Consider the following 27,895-nt stretch of genomic DNA (forward strand, 5'->3'; position numbering starts at 1 on the left):
CTAACCTAAGGACATCACACACATCCATGCCCGAGGCAGGATTCGAACCTATGACCGTAACAGTCGCGCGGTTCCGGAGTGAAGCGCCTAGAACCGCTCGGCCACAACGGCCGGCACTTACAGATTAATGGTGTGTAGTAAGGTAATAATGTAACTTACAGGAGACTATATACAGTAATGACAAAATTTTCTTGATAGCAACGCTTTTAACTTTCCTTAAAACAACAGTTGAGGTCGCAGTAACATTTTTTTTCTTGTCAGCGGCTTCGGCTTATGTCGAAGACATCATCAGATTCTTAGGACTGAGGAGCTGCCAGCAACAGCCTTAGGGGGCTCAAAAAATCTGAGGATCGCTTTAACATAAGCGAAACTGGTAATAGTAAACACATGCGATCTTGACTGTTCTTTTAATAAAATTTTGCACCAAATCTCTACGCACCGCAGGCAATGTTGTCTAAATTTAAACGACGCTTTTAATACTCAACAGAATATTTCTCCTTGGTACATAACTATGCCCTACATTGGAAAAAAAGCCCCTAATTTTCCGGATTAGTTCTTGTAATTTCAGAAAAAGACTGACGCACATACAAAGCGAAACCCATTATTCAGAAAGGGAATAAGAAAATATATATTAAACTTATGTTACAGAGCTGGATAGAAGTAAAAATCGCAAAACACTCTCACATACACCAGAAATTTTTGGGAAATGGCTGTGATTAAAAACTTTTTCGTCATTGAGCTGTGTTATTTACAGTCCAAATAATTAAGAGCAACTGTTTTTGTTTCTGTCTTGTTTCGATGTGTTTCACTAAATTCTACGAAGAAGAGGTTTTCGACAGTCGTTTCGAAGAATTGTACAACGGATGATGTAGCAATTCCTTTACATCTGGTTGTGTCACTGATTAAATTACGAGGAAAAAACGGTAAATGTATTCATACTATTAACACAGAGCGCCTACAATCCCATCTACGCTAAAAATGGTTTGGAAATGACTGTCATTAAAAAGTCTTTCGCCGTTGGGCTGTGTTGTTATTTACAGTCCAGATGATTAATGGTAACTGTTTATTTTTTGTTTCTGTCTTGTTTTGATGTGTTTCACTAATTTCTATTAAGGAGAAGTTTTCGACCGTGGTTTCGAGTAATTCTGCTACGGATTATGCAGAAATTCCTTTCACATCTGGTTGTCTCCCTGATTAAATCACAAAGAAAAAACACTATTAATGCAGAGCACCCGTTCTAAATAAAAATTACACCAGAAATTCATTCGTTGTCTGCATACGGTGTTATCATTTCGGCATCGGCGCGCGTCGCGCGAGATAAAAGAGAAAGTCTCACCGCAGCTGCAAACCCAGAGGCAGATAACAGCCAAGCAATTAATTATCTTCTTTTTTTCCGGAAGCGAGAACTACTTCATCGCTCGGCGGAGTTACCGCATTCCGCATTTGCGATATCCCGTGCTAGGCGGCGTATTGTGACAAATGAATGCGAGCGATAGGCGGGGCAGTGCTCAGCAGGGCTGCCAACATTAATCACGAGCAGCTCTGCGAGCACCTGTTATGTCCCCAAGCAGTGCTGCCCGAGGACCTTCTTTCCACGCCTTCCATTATTTTTTAAAAATTTTTATCCCCCTTCTATTTTCTTTAGTTTTATTCTCCTCCGGTCGAGTATTATTGGATTTCACCGCATATTCGGTCCACCGCCGCGGGCGCGCATTAATACGGGCTCCTGATGTACGACAATCGCTGTGGGCTGCAGTTTGTCGTATTGTCGAGATTTAGCGCGCTGTGAAGGGAAAAATCACAATAAAGTCTACTGAACGCTCGCCGTGTAAGGACATTGCTCCTGAACTGCTGCCTAACAAGAAACGGCCATTTCTCAAGAGTCAGAGGACACGTGTGAAGTTTTCGAACTTTTACAGTTTTAAATAATAAGTGTAGTCGATAGTGTAAGAGTAGTTTATTTATTTATTTATTTTATTTATTTATTGATTTATTTAACCTGGCAAGATTAGGGCCAGCAGGCCCTCTCTTACATCTAACCAGGCATTCTACTTATTTTACATTCATAGGTTTTTGTAGGCATGTTAAACTACATCTAGTACAAAAAGTGAAATAAACAATTAGAAAGGTACACCTGGAAAAATACATACCTATAGAGTTTATATTCGTAGATCATAAGTACTGTTATAATTAGACATTATTGAAGAGACAGATTTTAGATAGGAGTGCCAGCAGCAGGGAGTATGAGGGAGACTCATGGTGAAGGGAGGAGAAGAATAGAGAGACATTATGAAACATAATTAAGGAAATATAAAGCAAAAGAAGATTGCGTGACTGATAGAGATGGATGAAGAGGAAGGCATCTCAGGAGCAAGATAGGAGACGATAGCTTTGCTATTTGACAGATGAGAGGATTGGCCTTGTACATTAATTTTGTGGAGAACTTTATGAGGATGATAGTAGGAAATGTTTCAACTTCTTCTTAAAAGCAGCAGGAGATTGAATTTTGCGCAAGGTAAGGGGCAGTTTGATCCAGTAATTGTCGAAATGAAAAGAAAACATCTTTAAAATGAATCGAAAGATGTGAAATGTTAGCCAGGAATTATGGTACGTCATTCTATATATACATTTCCCTGCGTGTAATTTTTTTTTTTTTTTTTTTTTTTGCCTTCGGAATGTTTTTCCCAACTTGTACTACGGGCAGAGATCATGGATTGTCAGTAGGGACACCTAAGCTTTAAATCGATAAAAATTTCATCTACAGTAAGCACATTAGGCTGCAGTAACATTAACTGAAACACAATTCAAATATGTATGTTGTCGTTTAGAAAAGACAATTTGTACTACATAATGGACCACCGCAGTGTTGACGGTTATTATCTGTGACAATGCAGTATGCAAGTTATATAGTTAATAAATACTTTAAAAGAAATAAAATAGTATTTGTGATAAGATAATGTGAAAAGGGAGTTTCGTATTCATGATTAATACGTTAGCTTCGTAAAGTATATTTGTTAAGTTGCGCCCTTTTATGTTAAAACTCTCCACAAATAGGTACTTTTAGCGCTAAGCCAGTATGTAGTGTCAGAAGCCAGTTAAAAAACCTCTCTAACTATGCATTATTCATTCGTGTGCGGCCAGTATGTGTTGAGAAATAGGGACGTTGCTCGAAAATTTTTATATATATATACGGTGGCAGAACCGTACAAAGTCTATTGACACACAGTCAACATAGATTTAGAAAACATGGTTTTTGTGAAACACAACTAGCTCTTTACTCGCGCGAAGTGTTGAGTGCTATTGACAAGGCATTCCAGATTGATTCCGGATTTCCGGAAGACTTTTGACACTTTAGCACACAAACGTCTTGTAGTGAAACTGCGCGCACATGGAATATCGCCTCAATTAACTGACTGGATTCGTCATTTCCTGACAGAGAGGTCACAGTTCGTAGTAACTGCCGGAAAGTCATCGAGTAAAACGGAAGTGATTTCTGGCGTTCGCCAAGGTAGTGTTATAGGCTCTTACTTGTTCCTTATCCATATAAACCATTTGGGAAACAATCTGAGGAGCCGTCTTAGGTTGTTTGCAGGTGACGCTGTCGTTTATTGATTAGTAAAGTCATCAGAAGATCGAAACAAATTCCAAAACGATTTAGAAGGATATCTGCATGGTGCGAAAATTGGCAAATGACGCTAGGTAACGAAAAGTGTGAGGTCATCCACATGAATGCTAAAATATATCCGTTAAACTTCGGTTACTCGATAATTAGTAAAATATAAAAGCTGTAAATTCAACTAAATACCTGAGGAATTACAAGTACGGAAAACTTAAATTTGAAGGAACACATAGAAAATGTTGTGGAGTAGGCTAACCAAAGACTGCGTTTCATTGGCAGGACACTTAAAAAATTAACAGACCTACTAAGGAGACTGCCCACACTACACTTGTCATTCCTCTTTTAGAATACTGCTGCGCGGTGTGGGATGCTTATCAGATAGGATTCACGGAGTACATCGAGAAAGTTCAAAGAAGGCAGCACGCTTCGTATTATCGCGTAATAGGGGAGAGAGTGTCACTGAAATGGTACAGGATTTGTGGGGGATTTCATCAAGAAAAAGGTGCTTTTCGTTGCGGTGGAATCCTCTCACGAAATTCCAATCACCAACTTATTCTTCGAATGCGAAAATATTTTGTTGACATCTACCTACACTACTGACAATTAAAACTGCTACACCACGAAGATGACGTGCTACAGACGCGAAATTTAATCGACGGGAAGAAGATGCTGTGATATGCAAATGATTAGCTTTTCAGAGCATTCACACAAGGTTGGCGCCGTTGGCGACACCTGCAACGTGCTCACATGAGGAAAGTTTCCAACCGATTTCTCATATACAAACAGCAGTTGACCGGCGTTGCCTGGTGAAACGTTGTTGTGATGCCTCGTGTAAGGAGGAGAAATGCGTACCATCACGTTTCCGACTTTGATAAAGGTCAGATTGTAGCCTATCGCGATTGCGGTTTATCGTATCGCGACATTGCTGCTCGTGTTGGTCGAGATCCAATGACTGTTAGCAGAATATGGAATTGTTGTGTTCAGGAGGGTAATATGGAACGCCGTGCTGGATCCCAATGGCATAACTAGCAGTCGCGATGACAGGCATATTATCCGCATGGCTGTAACGGATCGTGCAGCCACGTCTCGATCCCTGAGTCAACAGATGGGGACGTTTACAAGACAACAACCACCTGCACGAACAGCTCGACGACGTTGGCAGCAGCACGGACTATCAGCTCGGAGACCAAGGCTGCGGTTGCCCTTGACGCTGCACCACAGACGGTATCGCCTGCGATGGTGTACTCAACGACGAACCTGGGTGCACGACCTGCAAAACGTCATGTTTTCGGATGAATCTAGGTTCTGTTTACAGCATCACGATAGTCGCATCCGTGTTTGGCGATATCGCGATGAACGCACATTGGAAGCGTGTATTCGTCATCGCCATACTGGCGCATCACCCAGCATGGGGGTGTGGGGTGCCATTGGTTAGACGTCTCGGTCACCTGTTGTTCACATTGACGGCACTTTGAACAATGAATGTTACGTTTCAGATGTGTTACGGCCCGTGGCTCTACCCTGAATTCGATCCCTGCGAAATCCTATATTTCAGCAGGATAATGCACGACCGCATGTTGCAGGTCCTGTATGGGCCTTTCTGGATACAGAAAATGTTCGACTGCTGCCCTGGCCAGCACTTTCTCCAAATCTCTCACCAACTGAAATGGTGGCCGAGCAACTGGCTCGTCACAATACACCAGTCACTACTCTTGATAAACTGTGGTATCGTGTTGAAGTTGCATGGGCAGCTGTACCTGTACACGCCATCCAAGCTCTTTGTGACTCAATTCCCAGGTGTATCAAGGCCGTTATTACGGCCAGAGGTGGTAGTTCTGGTTACTGATTTCTCAGGATCTATGCACCCAAATTGCATGAAAATGTAGTCACATGTCAGTTCTAGTATAATATATTTATCCAATGAATACCCGTTTATCATCTGCATTTCTTCTTGGTGTACAAATTTTAATGGCCAGTAGTGTACATAGGGAGAAAAAATCACCATGATAAAGTAAGGGAAGTTAGAGGTCGTATGGAAAGATATAGGTGTTTGTTCTTTCCATGCTTCATACGAGATTGGAATAATAGAGAATTGTGAAGGTGGGTCGATGAACACTCTGCCGGGAACTTCAATATGATTTGCAGAGTACCCGTGTAGATGTAATGATTTTTAATGAATGTTGTTGTTGTTGTTGTTGTGGTGGTGATGGTGATGGTCCTCTCGTCGCAGCCAGTGCAACTACATCCAGCTGTATGTCCTTATTACATCTTACCCCGACAAAGTATGTCGCAAGGGGTCATACCAAGGGGTTTATTTAATGATCCACGAGTTAATGCCAAAATATGTAATCGTACTTCGGACAGCCATTAACAATTGCTTCGTGGCGAGTGACACAACCACAAATTTATTGAAAAACAATTTGATTTCCCAATCTAGCTGTTGTACAGTACAGTCACTGCCGTTCATACCGCGATCAGCTGATTTCTGCTACCTCAATTTTCAATAGATACGCGTAAATTTTCGCCATCACCGTTTATGGGAGAATGCCAACGAACATCTGCCTTTTAATAGGTAACTGCTGTTATAGAAAACGCGAGCGGGAACAACGATCCACATTCATTAACGCCGTTCGGCATACGTTTCTAAACATGACAACTTTTAATACATAGCACAGAACATTATTCTAACAGGAGTGATTCGACACCATGCACTTCACAGCAAACGGCAGTAAAAAGGTACCCATCGATATCTGGCGGGGAGGGACACTATGCCTCACTGTTATACGTCTTTTGTCGGTATCTTTGAAACTATCATCCTAGATGTAGTCCTCACACACATAAATAACTGCCATGCCAAAGAAACTGTTATGGGTATGCGTATTCAAAGACAGAGATATGGAAACAGGCAGAATACAGCGCTGCGGTCTGCAACGCCTATATAAGACAACAAGTGTCTGAGGCTGTTGTTACATCACTTACTGCTGCTACAATGGAGGATTAAAGATTTAAGTCAGTTTGAAGTGGCGTTACAGTTGATGCACGAGCGATGGGAGACACTATCTCCGAGGAAGCCATGATGGGGGCATCTTCCCATACGGCAATTTGACGAGTGTACCGTAAATATCAGGAATCTAGTAAAACATCAAATCTCCGACATCCTTGTGGCTGGAAAAAGAACCTGCAAGAATGGGACCAACGGCGACTGAAGAAAATCCATCAACGTGACAGAAGTGCAACCCTTCCGCAAATTGTTGCAGATTTCAATGCTGGGTCATCAACAAGTGTCAGCGTGCGAACCATTCGACGAAAGGTCGTCGACGTGGGCTTTCGGAGTGGAAGGCCCACTCGTGTTCCCTTGATGACTGCACGACTCAAAGCTTTACACCTCGCCTGGCCCCGTCAACTCCGATATTGGACGGTTGATGACTGGAAACATGTTGCCTTGTCGGACGGGTGTCGTTTCAGTACGAATCTAGCGGATGGACATATACGGATGTGGAGACAACTCCATGAACCTGGAGACCCTGCAGGTCAGCAGGGGACTGTTCAAGCTCGTGGAGGCTGTGTAATGGTGTGGAGCGTGTGCAGTTGGAGTGATACGGGACCTTTCATACATCTAGATACGATCCTGACAGGTGATACGTACGTAGGCATCCTGTCTGATCACCTGTATCCATTCAAGTCCATTGTGAAATGGCCTATTCCAGCAGGACAATGCTACATCCCACATGTCCAGAATTACTACAGAGTGACTCCAGGAACACTCTTACGAGTTTAAAAACTTCCGCTGGCCACCAGACTGCCCAGACATGAACATTGTTGAGCATTTCTGGGATGCCTTGCTACGTGCTGTTCAGAAGAGGTCTCCACCTCCTCGTACTCTTACGGATTTACGGAGAGCCCTGCTGGAATCATGGTGTCAGTTCCCTCCAGCACTACTTCAGGCTATCGAGTCCATGCTACGTCGTGTTACAGCACTTTCGTGTGCTCGCAGGGCTCTACACGACATTACGCAGGTGTACCAGTTTCTTCGGCTCTTCAGAGTACGTCCTTTAGCGGCTTCTTTGAAATTGTTGTCATACAGGTTTCAGATAGATTGCATAATGGTAAGACAGAGATTTAGGAACCAGGTTTTAAATTGAAAGACATTTCCAGGGGCAGATGTGGACTCTGACCACAATCTGTTGGTTATGAACTGTAGATTAAAACTGAAGAAACTGCAGAAAGATGGGAATTTAAGGAGATGGGACCTGGATAAACTGACTAAACCAGAGGTTGTACGGAGTTTCAGGGAGAGCATAAGGGAACAATTGACAGGAATGAGGGAAAGAAATGCAGTAGAAGAAGAATGGGTAGCTTTGAGAGATGAAATAGTGAAGGCAGCAGAGTACCAACTAGGTAAAAATATGAGGGCTAGAAGAAATCCTTGGGTAACAGAAGAAATACTGAATTTAATTGATGAAAGGAGAAAATATTAAAATGCAGTAAATGAAGCAGGCAAAAAGGAATACAAACGTCTCAAAAACGAGATCGACAGGAGGTGCTAAATGGCTAAGCAGGGATGGCTAGAGGACAAATGTAAGGATGTAGAGGCTTGTCTCACTAGGGGTAAGATAGATACTGCCTACAGGAAAATTAAAGAGACCTTTGGAGATAAGAGAACCACTTGTATGAATATCAAGAGCTCAGATGGAAACCCAGTTCTAAGCAAAGAAGGGAAAGCAGAAAGGTGGAATGAGTATATAGAGGGCCTATACAAGGGCAATGTGCTTGAGGACAATATTATGGACATGGAAGACGATGTAGATGAAGATGAAATTGGAGATACTGTGTGAAGAGTTTGACAGAGCACAGAAAGACCTGAGTCGAAACAAGGCCGCCGGAGTAGATAACATCCCATTAGAACTACTGACGGCCTTGGGAGAGCCAGTCCTGACAAAACTCTACCACCTGGTGAGCAAGATGTATGAGACAGGCGAAATACCCTTAGACTTCAAGAAGAATATAATAATTCCGATCCCAAAGAAAGTAGGTGCTGACAGATGTGAATATTACCGAACAATCAGTTTAATAAGTCACGGATGCAAAATACTAACGCGTATTCTCTACAGACGAATGGAAAAACTGGTAGAAGCTGACCTCGGGGAAGATCAGTTTGGATTCCGTAGAAATATTGGAACACGTGAGGCAATACTGACCTTACGACATCTTAGAAGCTACATTAAGGAAAGGCCAACCTACGTTTCTAGGGTTTGTAGACTTAGAGATAGCTTTTGACAATGTTGACTGGAATACTCTCTTTCAAATTCTGAAGGTGGCAGGGGTAAAATACAGGGAGCGAAAGACTATGTACAATTTGTACAGAAAGTAGATGGCAGTTATAAGAGTTGAGGGGCATGAAAGGGAAGCAGTGGTTGGGAAGGGGGTGAGACAGGGTTGTAGCCTGTCCCCGATGTTATTCAATCTTTATATTGAGCAAGCAGTGAAGGAAACAAAAGAAAAATTAGGAGTAGGTATTAAAATCCATGGAGAAGAAATAAAAACTTTGAGGTTCGCCGATGACATTGTAATTCTGTCAGAGACAGCAAAGGACTTGGAAGAGCAGTTCAACGGAATGGACAGTGTCATGAAAGGAGGACATAAGATAAACATCAACAAAAGCAAAACGAGGATAATGGAATGTAGTTGAATTAAGACGGGTGATGCTGAGGGAATTAGATTAGGAAATGAGACACTTAAAGTAGTAAAGGAGTTTTGCTATTTGGGGAGCAAAATAACTGATGATGGTCGAAGTAGAGAGGATATAAAATGTAGACCAATGGCAAGGAAAGCGTTTCTGAAGAAGAGAAATTTGTTAACATCGAGTATTCATTTAAGTGTCAGGAAGTCGTTTCTGAAAGTATTTGTATGGAGCGTAGCCATGTATGGAAGTGAAACATGTACAATAAATAGTTTGTACAAGAAGAGAATAGAAGTTTTCGAAATGTGGCAATACAGAAGAATGCTGAAGATTAGATGGGTAAATCATATAACTGATGTGGAGGTATTGAATAGGATTGGGGAGAAGATACGTTTGTGGCACAACTTAACTAGAAGAAGGGATCGGTTGGTAGGACATGTTCTGAGGCATGAGGGAATCATCTACTTAGTATTGGAGGGCAGCGTGGAGGGTAAAAATCGTAGAGGGAGACCAAGAGATGGATACGCTGAACAGATTCAGAAGGATGTAGGTTGCAGTAGGTACTGGGAGATGAAGAAGCTTGCACAGGATAGAGTAGCATGGAGAGCTGCATCAAACCAGTCTCAGGACTGAAGACCACAACAACAAACAGATGTAGTCCGCCTCACACTCATAAATATCTGTGTCCTTCGTCGAGTCGTATAGTAATTTATTGTAAAAAGTGGCATCCAAAGTCGAAATTTGGAACTTTCACAAGCTTGAAGAGGTTGTAAATTGTCATATAGTGCCACAGATTTAAATGTAGGCTGTCTGCGTACATATACTGTCTCACTTCATCAAATGCTCGGCTTTAATTCTGTAAGAACCTTCCGCTACTAATTCTTTTTGTGCGTTCAACATATTGTCCCCCTTTCTGTAAGCATGTGTGAATATTTGCATTCCTTCTGGTGCATCCGTATGTCTTCCTTTGTAGGGCTCTGGCGGCCTCGGAAATACTGTGCCCGGCCTGTGTGGCCGTGCGGCTCTAGGCGCTTCAGTCTGCAACCGCGCGACCGCTACGGTCGCAGGTTCCAATCCTTCCTCGGGCATGGATGTGTGTGTGATATCCTTAGGTTATTTAGGTTTAAGTAGTTCTACGTTCTAGGGGACTGATGACCTCAGACGCTAAGCCCCATATTGCTCAGAGCCATTTGAACCATATTTTAAATACTGTGATGCTCTGGTGTCCTCTGTTGCATCACCGCTGATATGACATAAAGAAATATTAACAAGATGTGTAAACGTAAGCGTACAGGCAGTGTGCAAAGGTATGTAAAGACCACAAACACATTACCATGAGTAATACTGAGTACGAAAAGCGTTGGCTTTCGAAACGGCTCCCAGCCCTTCTTATCCGCATGGCTGTAACGGATCGTGCAGCCACGTCTCGATCCCTGAATCAAGAGATGGTGACGTTTGCAAGACAACAACCATCTGCACGAACAGTCCGACGAAGTTTGCAGCAGCGTGGACTATCAGCTCGGAGGCGATGGCAACAGTTCCCCTTGACGCTGCATCACAGACAGGAGCGCCTGCGATGGTGTACTCAACGACGAAACTGGGTGCACGAATGGCAAAACGTCATTTTTTTCGGATGAATCCAGGTTCTGTTTACAGCATCATGATGGTCGCATCCGTGTTTGGCGACATCTCGGTGAACGCACATTGGAGGGGCGTATTCGTCATCGACATACTGGCGGATCACTCGGCGTGATGGTATGGAGTGCCATTGGTTACTCGTCTCGGTCACCTCTTGTTTGCATTGACGGCACTTTGAACAGTGGACGTTATATTTCAGATGTGTTACGAACCGTGGCTCTACCTGTAGTGTTGGCACGCGTTTAATTACACGCTGACTGGCGTGAGGTCTGGAACAGGACAATATCTTGAGAATTGCAAATAAAGTACGTAGATGATGTAATACTTAACCTTAGTCCACAATTGTAGAACATCTCTCGTTACGGTACATGCTTCATAATATTAATTATCAACTGCTATGGCGCCTTGCTAGGTCGTAGCAAATGACGTAGCTGAAGGCTATGCTAACTATCGTCTCGGCAAATGAGAGCGTATCGGTCAGTGTAGCTTCGCTAGCAAAGTCGGCTGTACAACTGGCGCGAGTGGTAGTAAGTCTCTCTAGACCTGCCGTGTGGTGGCGCTCGGTCTGCTAACACTGATAGTGGCGACACGCGGGTCCGACGTATACTAATGGACCGCGGCCGATTTAAAGGCTACCACCTAGCAAGTGTGGTGTCTGGCGGTGACACCACACTACCCTTCATTCGATCTCTGCAAAACCCAACAGTTCAGCAGGATTATGCACGACCGCATGTTGCAGGTCCTGTATGGGACTTTCTGGATACAGAAAATGTTCGACTGCTGCCCTGGCGAACACATTCTCAAGGTCTCTCACCAATTGGAAACGTCTGGTCAATGGTGGCCGAGCAACTGGCTCGTCACAATACGCCAGTCACTACTCTTGATGAGCTGTGGTATCGTGTTGAAGCTGCATGGGCAGCTGTACCTGTACATGCCATCCAAGCTCTGATTGGCTCAATGTCCAGGCGTATCAAGGCCGTTATTTCGGCCAGAGGTGGTTGTTCTGAGTACTGATTTCTCAGGATCTATACACTCAAATTGCGTGAAAATGTAATCACAAGTCAGTTGTAGTAAAGTATATTTGTCCAATGAATACCCGTTCATCATCTGCATTTCTTCTTGGTGTAGCAATTTTAATGGCCAGTAGTGTATCTTGGACGAATAGAGTCTACGAGACAGCTCTCACTGCATGCACGAACGACCGTCACTTGCGCGCAGGTAGAATCTGCTCACTGAAGACCACTACGCGCCATTCCACCTTACAAGTTAGTCTCTGATGCCACGAGACGAGCCATGGAGGTGAATGCTGTGAGGCGTGTGGACAACGGGCTAGAGGTGTGCGTGCGAGTAGTCCCACTGCTAATAACCGGTTGGCAGCAGTTCGTGTTGATCGGCCCAGACTCATGATCGCTCTTATACATACTGTGTGTTGCGGCCACATGTAGTAGGCGTTGCTTCACGCAGTGGAGAATGGCAAAACAGAGGCAGCCGGCGACCGAGGCATTCTGAAGTAAGCGCGGCACAGATAGCCTTGCTGACAGCAGCAGTCTACCAGCAGGCTGACACAAGGACGCACGCAGACCGAGTGCCGAGTGAAGCCTAGAGAGTGCTGAGTAAGGGGAAGTGAGGCCAGCACGTTACACTGCAATATACTGCGGGAGTAATAACAAAAAACCACCTCCGAGGGTAAAAAACGTCCTCCTGCCAGATATAAATAGCGGAGCGCGGGCACCAACAGAGAGAAGGCATTAGGAAGCAGTTCGGATCTGAGGACGGACGTGGTCCGTATCCGAATGTTCAATCTTCGTAGGTGACGATTCCACAAGTCTGTTGCAGCTCGCCGCCAGATGTCAACTTCAGCTCTGGGGGTCGGCCCGAGTTCGGTCAGCGCCATGGCTAACTCCAGTGAGAACTTCCAGGACCGGCTGCAGCGCGGTCTCGGTCACAGGCGCCGCCGGGGACAGACGCCCGGACCTCACGGCGACCCGGTGCATGGTCCGTCTGTGGCGGGATCTTGCGGACATCGCCCCTGATGGCTTCCCAGCTGCCAGTGCAGCAGGCGTCGGCAGCTGACCTCACGGCAACGCGGCTCCGTGGCCGAGTGGCGACGAGTTCATCTCAACCACAGGACATCCTGGCTTCAGCGGAGCACTGGTGGCCTGAGGCTCCGAGTGCGATCAGCGGCGCGCGTGGCGCGCATTGTCGGATAATCTACACAGCAGCAGCCAGGCGGAGGGATCAGCAGGACTGGGCAGCGACGACGAGTGGGAAATTATAAATAATTGTATAACTCCACGCCGTCTCAGTCTTTGGCGCAGCCACTGTGTCTGCTGCTACCAAGTAACGGCGCGCGTCATATAACAAGTGGTGTCAGAAGTCAGCTGCACGAACTAACACTGCCGCCCTTCAAAAACGACGATCCTAACGGGCGTCTGTATTGTATGGACACTTAGAACCTCGTCTATCAGTGTGAGAATGTCCAAGTGACCACTGATTCCAGTTTCGTTACCCAGCTGACGCAACACATTTATCTTGTAATTCTCTGAAAGCGCCACCCAGCCCCTGGCCAGGCCTCAATCTGACCCCTTTCAAACTCGCTGAGTTGGGAGCGCGAGTGTGTATCTGTGGTATGGTTGCTGCTTGCTTCACATGTCCACACCACGCTGAGCCTTCTGGCTGTGAGCACTCCATAGAAACAAACGGCGTTATGGTAGCTATGCCACTGTGCAGTCTGTTGTTGGACCGTTCCCCACATGGCATATGCATCATCGGATGAAGACTGATGCCCTCCTTCCAGGTTGGTTCAAATGGCACTGAGCACTATGGCATTTAACTTCTGAGGTCATCAGTCCCCTAGAACTTAGAACTACTGAAACCCAACTAACCTAAGGACATCACACACATCCATGCCCGAGGCAGCATTCGAACCTGCAGGCGTAGCGGTCCAGCGGTTCCGGACTGTAGCGCCTAGAACTGCTCGGCCGCTCTGGCCGGCCCTCCTTCCAGGTGTACTTTTTTATTCTGGTAGTGTAGAAGCTTTAAGAATATGATGCTGTAGAAAATATCTCAGCATTGGATGGACAGATTGAGTAAGTACTGAGGAACTACTGCGTCAGTTGAGGAGAAATGAAATTCGTGGCATTACTAAAAGAAGGTATTGGTTGACGGGGAAGATCCACGTGCATCATGGAATCTTCAGTTTGATACGTCCAGGAAGTGTGGGAAATCCAAATGGATAGTGTGGCAGATCCAGATGCATACCAAGGCTTGAGTACAGTATGTAGATGCAGGAGGATGTAGGTTGCAGTAATTGTTCAGAGAAGAAGAGACTTGCACAGGATGGAGTAGCGTGAATAACAGCACCAAACTAGCTTTTGGAGTGGAGACCACAGTACAGGATACCCTTTGAAGGGTTCGATAGTGGTGCCCTTACCTCATCTATGTCCTGGACTTCATCTGGAGGCTCCAACGGGTCGAGGCCATCGTCGACGACTGCGTGTCGCAGCTTCACCAGGAAGTCGTCCACGTACCCACCGTATGAGCGCTGGCTCCAGAAACTGCCATCCCTGCAACAGCGGAAAGGAAATAAACCCTACCAACTCTGCTTCAGTAGCTTCGTGCGTGTCATGTGTAGCGCCATCAGAAGCTCAGATTCCTCATTAAGACACTCACCCTAGTCCCTGTGCCGTTCTTCGCCATGACTGGTAATTAACAAGAGTTTTCGTTCGTCATCCTTCCTCTATGAGGAATTTAAAACCCTTATCTCGGGACAGGAGCATGTGGAGGAGCTATGGCTCAAGTTTAAAGGAACACTTGACTATAAACTGGACACATACACCATGTGATGAAAAGTATCTGGGCATCCGGCTGAAAATGACTTACGTACATGGCGCCGTTCGTCGGTATTTGCTGCAATTCAGTATGGTGTTGGCCCATCTTTTTCCTTAATGACAGCTTCCACTTTCGCAGGCATATGTTCAATCAGGTGGTGGAAGGTTTCTTGGGGAATGGCAGCCCATTCTTCACGGAGTGCTGCACTGAGGAGAGGTATCGATGTCGGTCGGTGACGCCTGGCACGTAGTCGGCGTTCCAAAACATCCCATAGGTTTTCTATAGGATTCAGGTCAGGACTCTGTGCAGACGAGTCCACTACAGGGATGTTATTGTTGTGTAACCACTCCACCACAGGCTGTGCATTATGAACAGGTGTTCGATCGTGTTGAAGATACAATCGCCATCCCCGAATTGCTCTTCAACAATGGGAAGCAAGAAGGTGCTTACAACATCAATGTAGGCCTGTGCTGTGATATTGCAACGCAAAAGAACAAGTTGTGCAAGCCCCCTTCATGAAAAACACGACTACACCATAACAACACCGCCTTCAAATTTTACTGTTGGCACAATACACGCAGGCAGACGACGTTCACCGGGCATTGGCCACACCCACACCCTGTCATAGAATCGCCACATTGTGTACCGTGATTCGTCGCTCCAGACAACGTTCTTCCACTGAGCAGTCGCCCAATGTTTACGCTCTTTACACCAAGCGAGGCGTCGTTTGGCATTTACCGGCGTGATGCGCGGCCTATGAGCAGCCGCTTGACCATGAAATCCAAGTCTTCTCACCTCCGACGTAACTGTCATAGAACTTGCAGTGGATCCTGATGCAGTTTGGAAATCCTGTGTGATTATCTGGATAGATGTTTGCCAATTACACATTACGAACCTCTTCAACTGTCGGTAGTCTCTGTCAGTCAATAGACGAGGTCGGCCTGTACGCTTTTGTGCTCTACGTGTCCCTTCACGTTTCCACTTCACTATCACACCGGTAACAGTGGATTTAGCGATGTTTAGGCGTGTGAAAATCTCGCGTACAGACGTATGACACAAGTGACATCCAATCAGCTCACCACGTTCGAAGTCCGTGAGTTCCGAGGAGCGCCCCATTCTGCTCTCTCTCGATGTGTAATAATAACTACTGAGATCGCTGATATGGAGTACCTGGCAGCACAGTGCATCTAATACGAAAGACGTATGTTTTTGGGGGTGACCGGCTACTTTTGATCACATAGTGTATGTATATTGTAGAATATATTCACTGTAAAAAGAACTTTTGAAGAAACAGATACTGAACAGTAGATATAAAACAAAGCATAGGGCTGTGGATGCAGAGATGCTGAATGAAACGCTTTTGGAAAGATGTCAAAAAAGCCATGTGTGGAGACTTCAGTGACTACTAAGCAGAATACCGTGAAATGCTCTTGCACAAACCCCTAAGAAATTCTGGTCGTATGAAACGGCTGTTGCTGACACCAAAGTCAGCATACAGCCACTGGCGGAGGAAGCAGTAACTGAAATTGAGGGTAGCAAAGCAAATTCAAAAATGATGAACTCCGTTTTCAAACGTTCCATAAATGAGTGAAACAAGTATTAGTGTCACTAGCGTGGAGGAGCAGCTGGAATGTTAAAATTGAACGAAGCTCCAGGGCTCTATGGAATTCCTACCGGATGCTATGCTGATTTTTGCCGCTGAGTTAACCCCTCTTTTAACTAGTATCTATGGCAGATCCCTGGAACAAAAGACCTTGCCTAGTTGCTGGAAGAAAGCACAAGTCCCACCGATCTACAAGAAAAGTAGTAGTCGAGATCCACAAAACTATCGTCCAATATCCTTGACATCGACTCGATGTAGAATCTTAGAACACATTCCGAGTTCAAACATAGAGAGGTACGTTGAAGGGAATGACCTTGTTACTACCAACCAGCATGGATTTCCAAAACATCGGTCACGTGAAAACCAACTCGCACTTTTCTCACATGAACTTTAAGACTCTTGAAGATAGACGTAAACTACCCTGAGAAAATCTTTAGCAAAGTCCAAGAACAGGATTTAAATGATGACCCTAGCAATATGCTACAACCCCCTACGTATCGCTCACATAGTGATTATGAGGATAGGATTATAACAATTACTGCACGCACAAATATATTCAAACAATCATTCTTCCTGCCTCCATATGTGAATGAAACAGAAAGAAACCCTAATAAGCAGTATAGCGGGACGCACTTCTGCCAGGCTCTTCACAGTCTTTGGAAGAGTAAACAGGGTGGTCCATTGATCGTGAGCGAGCCAAATATCTCACGAATTAAGCGTCAAACGAAAAAACTACAAAATGGGGGTTCCTATTTAAAGAAACGCAGTTGATATCCCTTTGACCTATGGCAGCGCCATCTAGCGGGCCAACCATAGCGCCATCTGGTTTCCTCCTGCAAGCTAGACAAGTTTCGTTCTTTGTTGTTTATTCGTTTGATACTTACTTCGTGAAATACACTCCTGGAAATTGAAATAAGAACACCGTGAATTCAATGTCCCAGGAAGGAGAAACTTTATTGACACATTCCTGGGGTCAGATACATCACATGATCACACTGACAGAACCACAGGCACATAGACACAGGCAACAGAGCATGCACAATGTCGGCACTAGTACAGTGTATATCCACCTTTCGCAGCAATGCAGGCTGCTATTCTCCCATGGAGACGATCGTAGAGATGCTGGATGTAGTCCTGTGGAACGGTTTGCCATGCCATTTCCACCTGGCGCCTCAGTTGGACCAGCGTTCGTGCTGGACGTGCAGACCGCGTGAGACGACGCTTCATCCAGTCCCAAACATGCTCAATGGGGGACAGATCCGGAGATATTGCTGGCCAGGGTAGTTGACTTACACCTTCTAGAGCACGTTGGGTGGCACGGGATACATGCGGACGTGCATTGTCCTGTTGGAACAGCAAGTTCCCTTGCCGGTCTAGGAATGGTAGAACGATGGGTTCGATGACGGTTTGGATGTACCGTGCACTATTCAGTGTCCCCTCGACGATCACCAGTGGTGTACGGCCAGTGTAGGAGATCGCTCCCCACACCATGATGCCGGGTGTTGGCCCTGTGTGCCTCGGTCGTATGCAGTCCTGATTGTGGCGCTCACCTGCACGGCGCCAAACACGCATACGACCATCATTGGCACCAAAGCAGAAGCGACTCTCATCGCTGAAGACGACACGTCTCCATTCGTCCCTCCATTCACGCCTGTCGCGACACCACTGGAGGCGGGCTGCACGATGTTGGGGCGTGAGCGGAAGACGGCCTAACGGTGTGCGGGACCGTAGCCCAGCTTCATGGAGACGGTTGCGAATGGTCCTCGCCGATACCCCAGGAGCAACAATGTCCCTAATTTGCTGGGAAGTGGCGGTGCGGTCCCCTACGGCACTGCGTAGGATCCTACGGTCTTGGCGTGCATCCGTGCGTCGCTGCGGTCCGGTCCCAGGTCGACGGGCACGTGCACCTTCCGCCGACCACTGGCGACAACATCGATGTACTGTGGAGACCTCACGCCCCACGTGTTGAGCAATTCGCCGGTACGTCCACCCGGCCTCCCGCATGCCCACTATACGCCCTCGCTCAAAGTCCGTCAACTGCACATACGGTTCACGTCCACGCTGTCGCGGCATGCTACCAGTGTTAAAGACTGCGATGGAGCTCCGTATGCCACGGCAAACTGGCTGACACTGACGGCGGCGGTGCACAAATGCTGCGCAGCTAGCGCCATTCGACGGCCAACACCGCGGTTCCTGGTGTGTCCGCTGTGCCGTGCGTGTGATCATTGCTTGTACAGCCCTCTCGCAGTGTCCGGAGCAAGTATGGTGGGTCTGACACACCGGTGTCAATGTGTTCTTTTTTCCATTTCCAGGAGTGTATTTGGTCCGGTCACGATCAATGGTCCATCCTGCAGATGTGGATGTAGACGTACGTGCCCCGTTTCGTTTATACTTCATTACAAGTCATGCTGGCTTACATTTCAGCAAGATAACGCCCGCCCGGATACGGCATGTGTCTCTACTGCTATACTATACCTTTGCTAGCAAGGTAACCAGATCTCTCCCCAATTTAAAATGTTGAGAGCATTACGGGCAGGGACGTCGAACAAAGCTCGGGATTTTGAGGATGTAATGCGCCAGTTGGAGAGAATTTGGCATGATCCCTCACGAGGACATCGAACAATTCAGTCCATCAGTGCCAAGATGAATAGCTACTCGCATAAACGGCAAAGATGGACTATTTGATTACTGACTTGCTCAATTTGTGAAGTTCTTTCTCTAGAATAAATCATCCAATTTTTTTGAAATTGCAATCATTTGTTTGCCTGCACATGTATATCACGTCTATGATTGTCAGTCTCATTCTGATTACTCCTTCGTTGTGCACTGTTGTTTTCTTTTTGTCTTAGTGTTTATTTTGTTTTGCTAAAAGTTTTTGATTTTCCATGATGTTCTTGAATATGTCCCCACGACATAAACAATTGCCATCGGTGGTCTTCTCAGTAACTATTGCATTCCAAGTAGTGTTTGCCTCATGAATTCTCTCAGGGACACTGAAGCAGGTGCATAGTCTAAGAAGTCCTATGTGTGGCATGTTTGCGAATAGGCGCAAAAGTCCTGTTGGGACAACTTCATTGGGATAACTTCACATTTTGCCTTGCGTGCAGTCTCAGAGTTCGCATTGACAGTGATCCAAAAAAAAGGGGAAAGTGTCAAGGAACAGTGAGGTAAGGAACAAACTCACCAAACTCGGGGAAAACGTGGCTGGAATACGTGAAGGAATCCTTGCCACCGTAGAAGCAAAATAACGCATGATGGGCGAAGCAAGGATGGCATAAGAGGCTGATTAACAGAGGCGAAGAGGGCATTCCTGGCCAAGATAAGCATAACAGTGCAGAACATAAACCTTACCTTAGGGGAAAAAGGCTGCGAACGTACGTTTAGAACATGGCAAATAACCTCCAAAAATTTTGGTCGTACGTAAAATCCATGAACGCTACGAATAATTCAATACCTTCTCTTGCTGACAGTACTGATGATGATTAAAAAAAGGCCGAAATTGTAAACCTAGCTTTCAAAAACTCGTTTACTGTAGAGGTCTGCAGCACCATTCTCCCTTTCAATCATCGAACAAACGCAAGGATAGCTGACGTAGTGTTTAGTGTATGTGGTATTGTAAGACAATTAAGATTCTTAGACGCCAGACGGTATTCCCGTAAGCTTGGGTACGTTTGCAAGACAACAACCATCTGCACGAACAGTTCCACGACGTTACAGCAGCATGGACTATCAGCTCGGAGACCATGGCTGCGGTAACCTCGCCGCTGCATCACAGACAGGAGCGCCTGCGATGGTGTACTCAACGAATAACCTGGGTGCACGAATGGCAAACCGTCATTTTTCGGATGAATCCAGGTTCTGTTTACAGCATCATGATGGTCACATCCGTGTTTGGCGACATCGTGGTGAACGCACATTGGAAGCGTGATTCGTCATCGCCATACTGGCGCATCACCCGGCGTGATGGTATGGGGTGCCATTGGTTACACGTCTCGGTCACCGCATTGACTACACTTTGAACAGTGGACGTTACATTTCAGATCTGTTACTTCCCGTGGCTCTACCCTTTATTCGATCCCTGCAAAACCCTACATTTCAGCAGGATAATGCACGACTGCATGTCGCAGGTCCTGGACCGGCCTTTCTGGATACAGAAAATGTTCGACTGCTGCCCTGGCCAGCACATTCTCCAGATCTCTCACCAGCTGAAAACGTCTGGTTAATGGTGGCCGAGCAACTGGCTCGTCACAATACGCCAGTCACTACTCTTGATGGACTGTGGTATCGTGTTGAAGCTACATGTGCAGCTGTACCTGTACACAGCATCCAAGCTCTGTTTGACTCAATGCAGAGGCGTACCAAGTACGTTATTACGGCCAGGGGTGGTTGTTCTGGGAACTGATTTATCAGGATCTATGCAATCTATGTAATCACATGTCAGTAATAGTATATTTGTCCAATTAATACCCGTTTATCATCTGCATTTTTTCTAGGTGTAGCAATTTTAATGGCCAGTAGTGTAGAAGAGGGTCGTAAGGCGCTAACTTGGTCAGAGTAAGGATGAAATAGCAAAATAACAAATGCTTCAGAATATCATTACAGCGTTTTTTTTTTTTTTTTTGTTTTTTTTTTTTTTTTTTTTTTTTGACAGCTTGCAGTCTTCACGCGGAATTAAACTACTTGCGGGTGTTCCATAGGGGAAAATTGTACTGATTCATTACGTGACGCGCGTATTATGAAGACTATGGAGCTCCTACCTTATCCCAAAATGAAAAACGGAACGAACGTTGTGGAGCATTTTATTGGAGACCTATATCGTGGTACAGAAGCACATATTATAGCTTGCAGCACCGTTATCTGAAGAGCCAGTTGCCACGCGTGTTTCGTACAGTGGTTTTGTTTGCTCGCTGGAATAATTTAGAAGTGAGCTGTAATGAACGCTTTGTTCGCCAGTGATTGAAAGTTTTTTTTTCGAGCGGGGGATGGGGCCTAGCCTATATTTTTTTTTTCACTGCCGCTCGGACGCTGCCCGAACAATGGACACAGTATTGTCCAGATGATCGTGCGGCCTAATCTGCTTTTTTTTCTGTTTTTGTTTGGTTATTCTATCGCCGCCTGCCCAGAATCTCCACCCTCTCCCGTCGCCTCCCCCTCCACCCACGCACTACAACCCCCTCCTGCGAGTCGCTCCCCCAGCAAAACGTAATCGCCTACAGCCTCGGTTTCCCTGTTGCACTAACCGGATACATTTTTTCCGATTCTCATTTGATGCGAATGCAACATAGCTAGTGGCACATCACATTAGTAACGAACCCATGCATTTCCACATCTGACTTCTGTACTCTGCAGACGAATGTGAAGTGCATGGCTGAGGGTGCTTTCTACCAGTTGCGAGGTCTTCGTTGCTTTCCATTGCCCTATAAAACGCGAGAAATACAGCATATTACAAAAAGGTACGGCCCAACTTTCAGGAAACATTCCTCACACGCAAATAAAGAAAAGATGATTCACCGCCAGTTGGCCCAATTGAAGGAAGGTAATGTTGACTTCGGTGCTTGTGTTGACGTGCGACTCATTGCTCTACAGTACTAGCATCAAGCACATCAGTACGTAGCATCAACAGGTTAGTGTTAATCACGAACGTGGTTTTGCAGTCAGTGCAATGTTTATGAATGCGGAGTTGGCAGATGCCCATTTGATGTATGGATTAGCACGGGGAAATAGCCGTGGCGCGGTACGTTGTATCGAGACAGATTTCCAGAACAAAGGCGTCCCGACAGGAAGACGTTCGAAGCAATTGATCGGCGTCTTAGGGAGCACGGAACATTCCAACCTATGACTCGTGACTGGGGAAGACATAGAACGACGAGGACACCTGCAATGGACGAAGAAATTCTTCGTGCAGTTGACGATAACCCTAATGTCAGCGTCAGAGAAGTTGCTGCTGTACAAGGCAACGTTGACCACGTCACTGTATGGACAGTGCTACGGGAGAACCAGTTGTTTCCGTACCATGTACAGCGTGTGCAGGCACTATCAGCAGCTTGTTGGCCTCCACGGGGTCACTTCTGCGATAGGTTCATCCGACAATGAGTCTATCCTCATTTCAGCGCAAATGTTCTCTTTACGGATGAGGCTTTATTCCAACGTAATCAAATTGTAAATTTTCACAATCAGCATGTGAGGGCTGACGCGAATCCGCACGCAATTGTGCAATCACGTCATCAACACAGATTTTCTGTGAACGTTTGGGCAGGTATTGTTGGTGATGTCTTGATTGGGCCTCATGTTCTTCCACCTACGCTCAATGGAGCACGTTATCATGATTTCATACGGGATACTCTACCTGTGCTGCTAGAACATGTGCCTTTACAAGTACGACACATGTGGTGCATGCACGATGGAGCTCCTGCACATTTCAGTCGAAGTGGTCGTACGCTTCTCAACAACAGATTCGGTGACCGATGGATTGGTAGAGGCGGACGAATTCCATGGCCTCCACGCTCTCCTGACCTCATCCCAAGCAGCTTCCACACGTTGCCAAAGATCATCTGGTGTGGCAGCTGGGGATGTAATCTGGGTCACTCGTTGAGCAACCATGGACCACATGTTTTCTGTCGGCGAAAGATCCGGAGAGCGAGCCGGCCAGGGAAGCACTTCAATCTGGTTATTGACGAAGAACCTTTGGACAATGCGTGCCACTTGTGGTCGCGCATTATCCTGTTGAAACATGGCTGTGGCCGAGCCCTGAAGGTAAGGAAGGACAACTGGCTCCAGCACCTCGGATATGTAGCGCCGGCTATTTACAGTACCGGCAATGCGTACTAGAGGCGTGCGAGAGTAATATCCAATACCGCCCCATACCATAATACCCGGTGCAAGACCAGTGTGGCGTTGCATAATGCGGCTGTCCAGCATCCTCTCTCCACGGTGTCTCCACACTCGAATCCGACCATCGTGGTGCTGCAGACAGAAGCGTGTCTCGACAGTAAAGACAACGTCATTCCATTCTGCCGTCCACATCCGTCTGTCATCACACCATTGGCGACGGAGACGTCTGTGATTCTGCGTCAATGGTAGACAAAGCAATGGACGTCTTGCGGACAGACCACTCTGCTGTAAACGGCGTCGAATGGTACGCGCAGACACTGGATGATGCGTTACAGACGCAATGTGCTGTGCTACGGTTCGGGATGTCACTGAGCGATCCGTCACTGCCATGCGCACAATTTGCCTATCAGCACGTGCAGTGGTGCACCGAGGTGAATGCGATCGACCACGTCGGTCCGTCGTAACCTCCTGCATCCAACGGTCACATATCCGCATTACAGTTGTTTGGTTTCGTCCAAAACGACAAGCGATTTCTCTGTATGACAATCCACAATCTCGGTAAGCCACTATCCTTCCTCTGTCGAACTCGGATACTTGATCAAAAGATGTTCGCTGTTGTGTACGAGGCATAACTGATCGTCTTGTGAAACAACCACAAGGTAAACACACGTGCCGAACGTACACTCGTCGAAATCGCCAAGCCTTAAATGGCGCTATGAGGTGGCGCCACAGGCGCGCGTGATGTGCGTCTGCGCTGAAATTCTAATCAGTTGCATACCTCATCGCTGCAAACTCATGGTGTAAATTTCACTTGATTCGGATGCTTCCTTCAGGGTGTTGCATTTACGGTAGCCAGCGGTGTAGTTGTGACCACTGATCTGTCCAGTCGCTGCTAAGTAACTGTTGACTTGAGTAATCTATAAAGAAAAAATTGCCTTAGACGGCGTAAACCGCACTAGTCAAAAGGTAAACGCGAATGGAGAGTAGTCACAATCGTCAAATATGAAAAGTGAAGCTTGAAAAGGTGAAAAGGGAAATAAAATTTTATAAAAATTTCTTCTGAAACAGAGAACCAATTTAGTCCTATTAAGTACTGGTCCTACACAATAGAGGAAACATTCTAAGACGAGTCGCACCATTGTCTCTTGACTAGCTTTTTCCGCTTAAGAACCTTCAACATCGCAGCGCGTCAGCAATCGTTAGTTAATATATTAAAAAAAAAAACTAGAAACCCGCCTCGATTGCGTAAGAAGCACCTAGTGTTAACCTAATCTCGGCGTAGATAACTACACCTTCTTCAGAACAATAAAACCCACAAGTGCCTAAGAAGACCTTTGTCAATGATTAAAAGAACACCATAGCTATACACTTATAAACGAATAAAAGGGAAAACACAAACAGTACATGTGTACTAAGTCTAAACCCCTACTTAACTTAATGGTGTAACCTCCACCTCACACCGGCCTATGTTCGATGGGCCATGACCCGCCATAAACTGTAGTGGAGGTTATACCATTAAGTTAAGTAACGATTTAGACTTAGTACACATGTACTGTTTGTGTTTTCCCTTTTATTCGTTTATAAGTGTATAGCTATGGTGTTCTTTTAATCATTGACAAAGGTCTTCTTAGGCACTTGTGGGTTTTATTGTTCTGAAGAAGTTGTAGTTATCTACGCCGAAACCTAGGTTAACACTAGGTGCTTCTTAAGCAATCGAGGCGGGTTGCTAGTTTTTTTTTTAAATATATTTTTCCGCTTATTCCGTCCGCCTGCTTAGCTGGGTGGTAACGTGCTCGCCTCCCATGCAAGCGGGCCCGGGTTCGAGTCCCGGCCCGGTTGGAGATTTTCTCCGCTCGGGGACAGGGTGTTGTGTTGTCCTCGTCATCATTTCATCCTCATAACGGATGCGCAAGTCCCCCGACGTGGCGTCGAGTGATATAAAAGACTTGCAGCTGGCGGACAAACTTATCCGCATGGGGCTACCCGGCCAACGATGCCACACGCTGAATTCCAATTCCGATTAACCAACCAATGAACCGAAGTCTGACATGACATCAAGTTTATGTTAGTAAAGGAGGGTGTTCTACCTGAGGGATAGTCCAGCCAGCAACGCATCATGTTTCTTGACGATGTTTCAATCTAGTGATGGATTTCAGAATCACAGAAAAGGAATGCGCACTATAAAGTACTGAACAACGAAATGTCTTCACCGTAACGCAATGGCAGACATGGTATCTATGTGTTCAGAAATTAGTCTACACCTACATCTACATCTACATCCATACTCTCCAAGCCACCTGACGGTGTGTGGCGGAGGGTACCCTGAGTACCTCTATCGGTTCTCCCTTCTATTCCAGTCTCGTATTGTTCGTGGAAAGAAGGATTGTCTGTATGCTTCTCTGTGGGCTCTAATCTCTCTGATTTTATCCTCATGGTCTCTTCGCGAGATATACGTAGGAGGGAGCAATATACTGCTGGACTCTTCGGTGAAGGTATGTTCACGAAACTTTAACAAAAGCCCGTACCGAGCTACTGAGCGTCTCTCCTGCAGAGTCTTCCACTGGAGTTTATCTATCATCTCCGTAACGCTTTCGCGATTACTAAATGATCCTGTAACGAAGCGCACTGCTCTCCGTTGGATCTTCTCTATCTCTTCTATCCACCCTATCTGGTACGGATCCCACACCGCTGAGCAGTATTCAAGCAGTGGGCGAACGAGTGTACTGTAACCTACTTCCTTTGTTTTCCGACTGCATTTCCTTAGGATCCTTCCAATGAATCTCAGACTGGCATCTGCTTTACCGACGATCAACTTTATATGATCATTCCATTTTAAATCACTCCTAATGCGTACTCCCACATAATTTATGGAATTAACTGCTTCCAGTTGCTGACCTGCTATTTTGTAGCTAAATGATAAGGGATCTATCTTTCTATGTATTCGCAGCACATTACACTTGTCTACATTGAGATTCAATTGCCATTCCCTGCACCATGCGTCAATTCGCTGCAGATCCTCCTGCATTTCAGTACAATTTTCCATTGTTACAACCTCTCGATACACCACAGCATCATCTGCAAAAAGCCTCAGTGAACTTCCAATGTCATCCACCAGGTCATGTATATTGTGAACAGCATCGGTCCTATGACACTCCCCTGCGGCACACCTGAAATCACTCTTACTTGGGAAGACTTCTCTCCATTGAGAATGACATGCTGCGTTCTGTTATCTAGGAACTCCTCAAACCAATCACACAATTGGTCTGATAGTCCATATGCTCTTACTTCGTTCATTAAACGACTGTGGGGAACTGTATCGATGGAATAGAGGGAGTTATCACGCAAGAATTAATGGATTTTAGTTTTTAAAACTTTAATAATCCTCAAGCACCCTTAATACGCAAGGGGATGGACAAATTCTTTTATGAGTTAAGGTTGTGGATAATGGAAAAAGTTTTTTATTGTTAGTGTTATACAGGTTTGTTCAAAAACAAAGGACAGACTTCTATTGTTCATTGCAGACAAACTGTGAAAGACGGAAACACATCGCCCATATCACAGGACAGAGGACGGTTCAGAGATTTATTTTCTCACGTACGCTATACCACACACTCAGCATGAGAACGCGTTGATCGAGAAACATCGAAACGGTGGTCCATTTCATTCCGCACACAAATCAACAGGTCCCTGGTTATTGAATCGACAGCTAGAACAATTCGATTTCTCAGCTCTTCAAGTGTATATGTCATAGGCGGGACAAAAACTGTCTCTTTTGTGTACCCCCGCAGAAAAAAAACCTCAAGGTGTGATCTCAGGTGACCTAGGAGGCCAGAAGCGGTGAACAAGATCTTGTTGTCCCCCTCTTCCGTTCCATGCTGATACTGGTATGTAATGATATGATGTACCACAGCAGCACGTTACAAGTGGTTCAATTGAATTGATTCTGCATTATTTCTCTTCCCCATTTTCTTGAAATTAATTCTACGATGTTTGGTACGCCTGCAGTAATCAGTTTTCGTGATATATTAGGTCTACAACTTTGCGTCCGGCGTTTTGCAATAAACGGCAGTAGCGGCAAGTGGGGTTCGGGTGGTCGGTCATAGGTGTAATACAATAAGCTTAGGCATCTCTTAACATAATGCCATTAAAATATTAGTCGATTTGTTTTCTGCTTTAACGTGAGGAAATCTGCGGTTGTGGCTCTTAAAATGCTGGATAAGACCAATGCTGAGCGAACTATTAGTGGGAGAAGGTGCAGAGAATGTTTTCATCGCCTTAAGAACGGTGATTTTGATGTCGTAGACCGGCATGGCGGCGGAAGACGTTTCCGTAGCTACTGAAACAGACGAAGACTGTCACAGGACGTAATTATCGAAAGCAACAGATGCGTTCGAGCCCAGCACTGCCACAATACAGCGATAGACACGTAAAGCTAATTTTTCAGCAGGTCAGTCAGTGCCCGACCCCGTGTCGCAAAACCCGCCAAAATAATGGAAACGTCGAAATGAGAAGTCCTATCCCTCCCGCCGTTATTCTCCACACGTTGCTCCATCTGACTACTACCTTTTTCGATCAGTGGTATACAGTCTGTCTGACCAGCACTTCCGATCATATGAACAAGTGCACAATTGAATCGATTCACGGATCCCCACGGGATTCGTATGCTATCCGAAAGATGGGAGAATCTAATGGC

At 45.7% G+C, this 27,895-nt stretch overlaps 1 protein-coding gene across 1 annotated transcript in view; it reads right to left on the reverse strand.

Annotated features, from left to right (window-relative positions):
* The window catches only part of LOC124718672, a 237,470-nt gene that overhangs the window by 207,008 nt on the left and 2,567 nt on the right, over positions 1–27,895 (reverse strand). Inside the window, exon 2 of the mRNA XM_047244298.1 lies at positions 14,371–14,503. Coding sequence (XP_047100254.1) covers positions 14,371–14,503 — 133 coding nt within the window. The remainder of the gene's footprint in view (positions 1–14,370; positions 14,504–27,895) is intronic.

The sequence above is a fragment of the Schistocerca piceifrons genome, chromosome 10 (assembly GCF_021461385.2).
Source record: "Schistocerca piceifrons isolate TAMUIC-IGC-003096 chromosome 10, iqSchPice1.1, whole genome shotgun sequence".
Classification (NCBI taxonomy): domain Eukaryota; kingdom Metazoa; phylum Arthropoda; class Insecta; order Orthoptera; family Acrididae; genus Schistocerca; species Schistocerca piceifrons.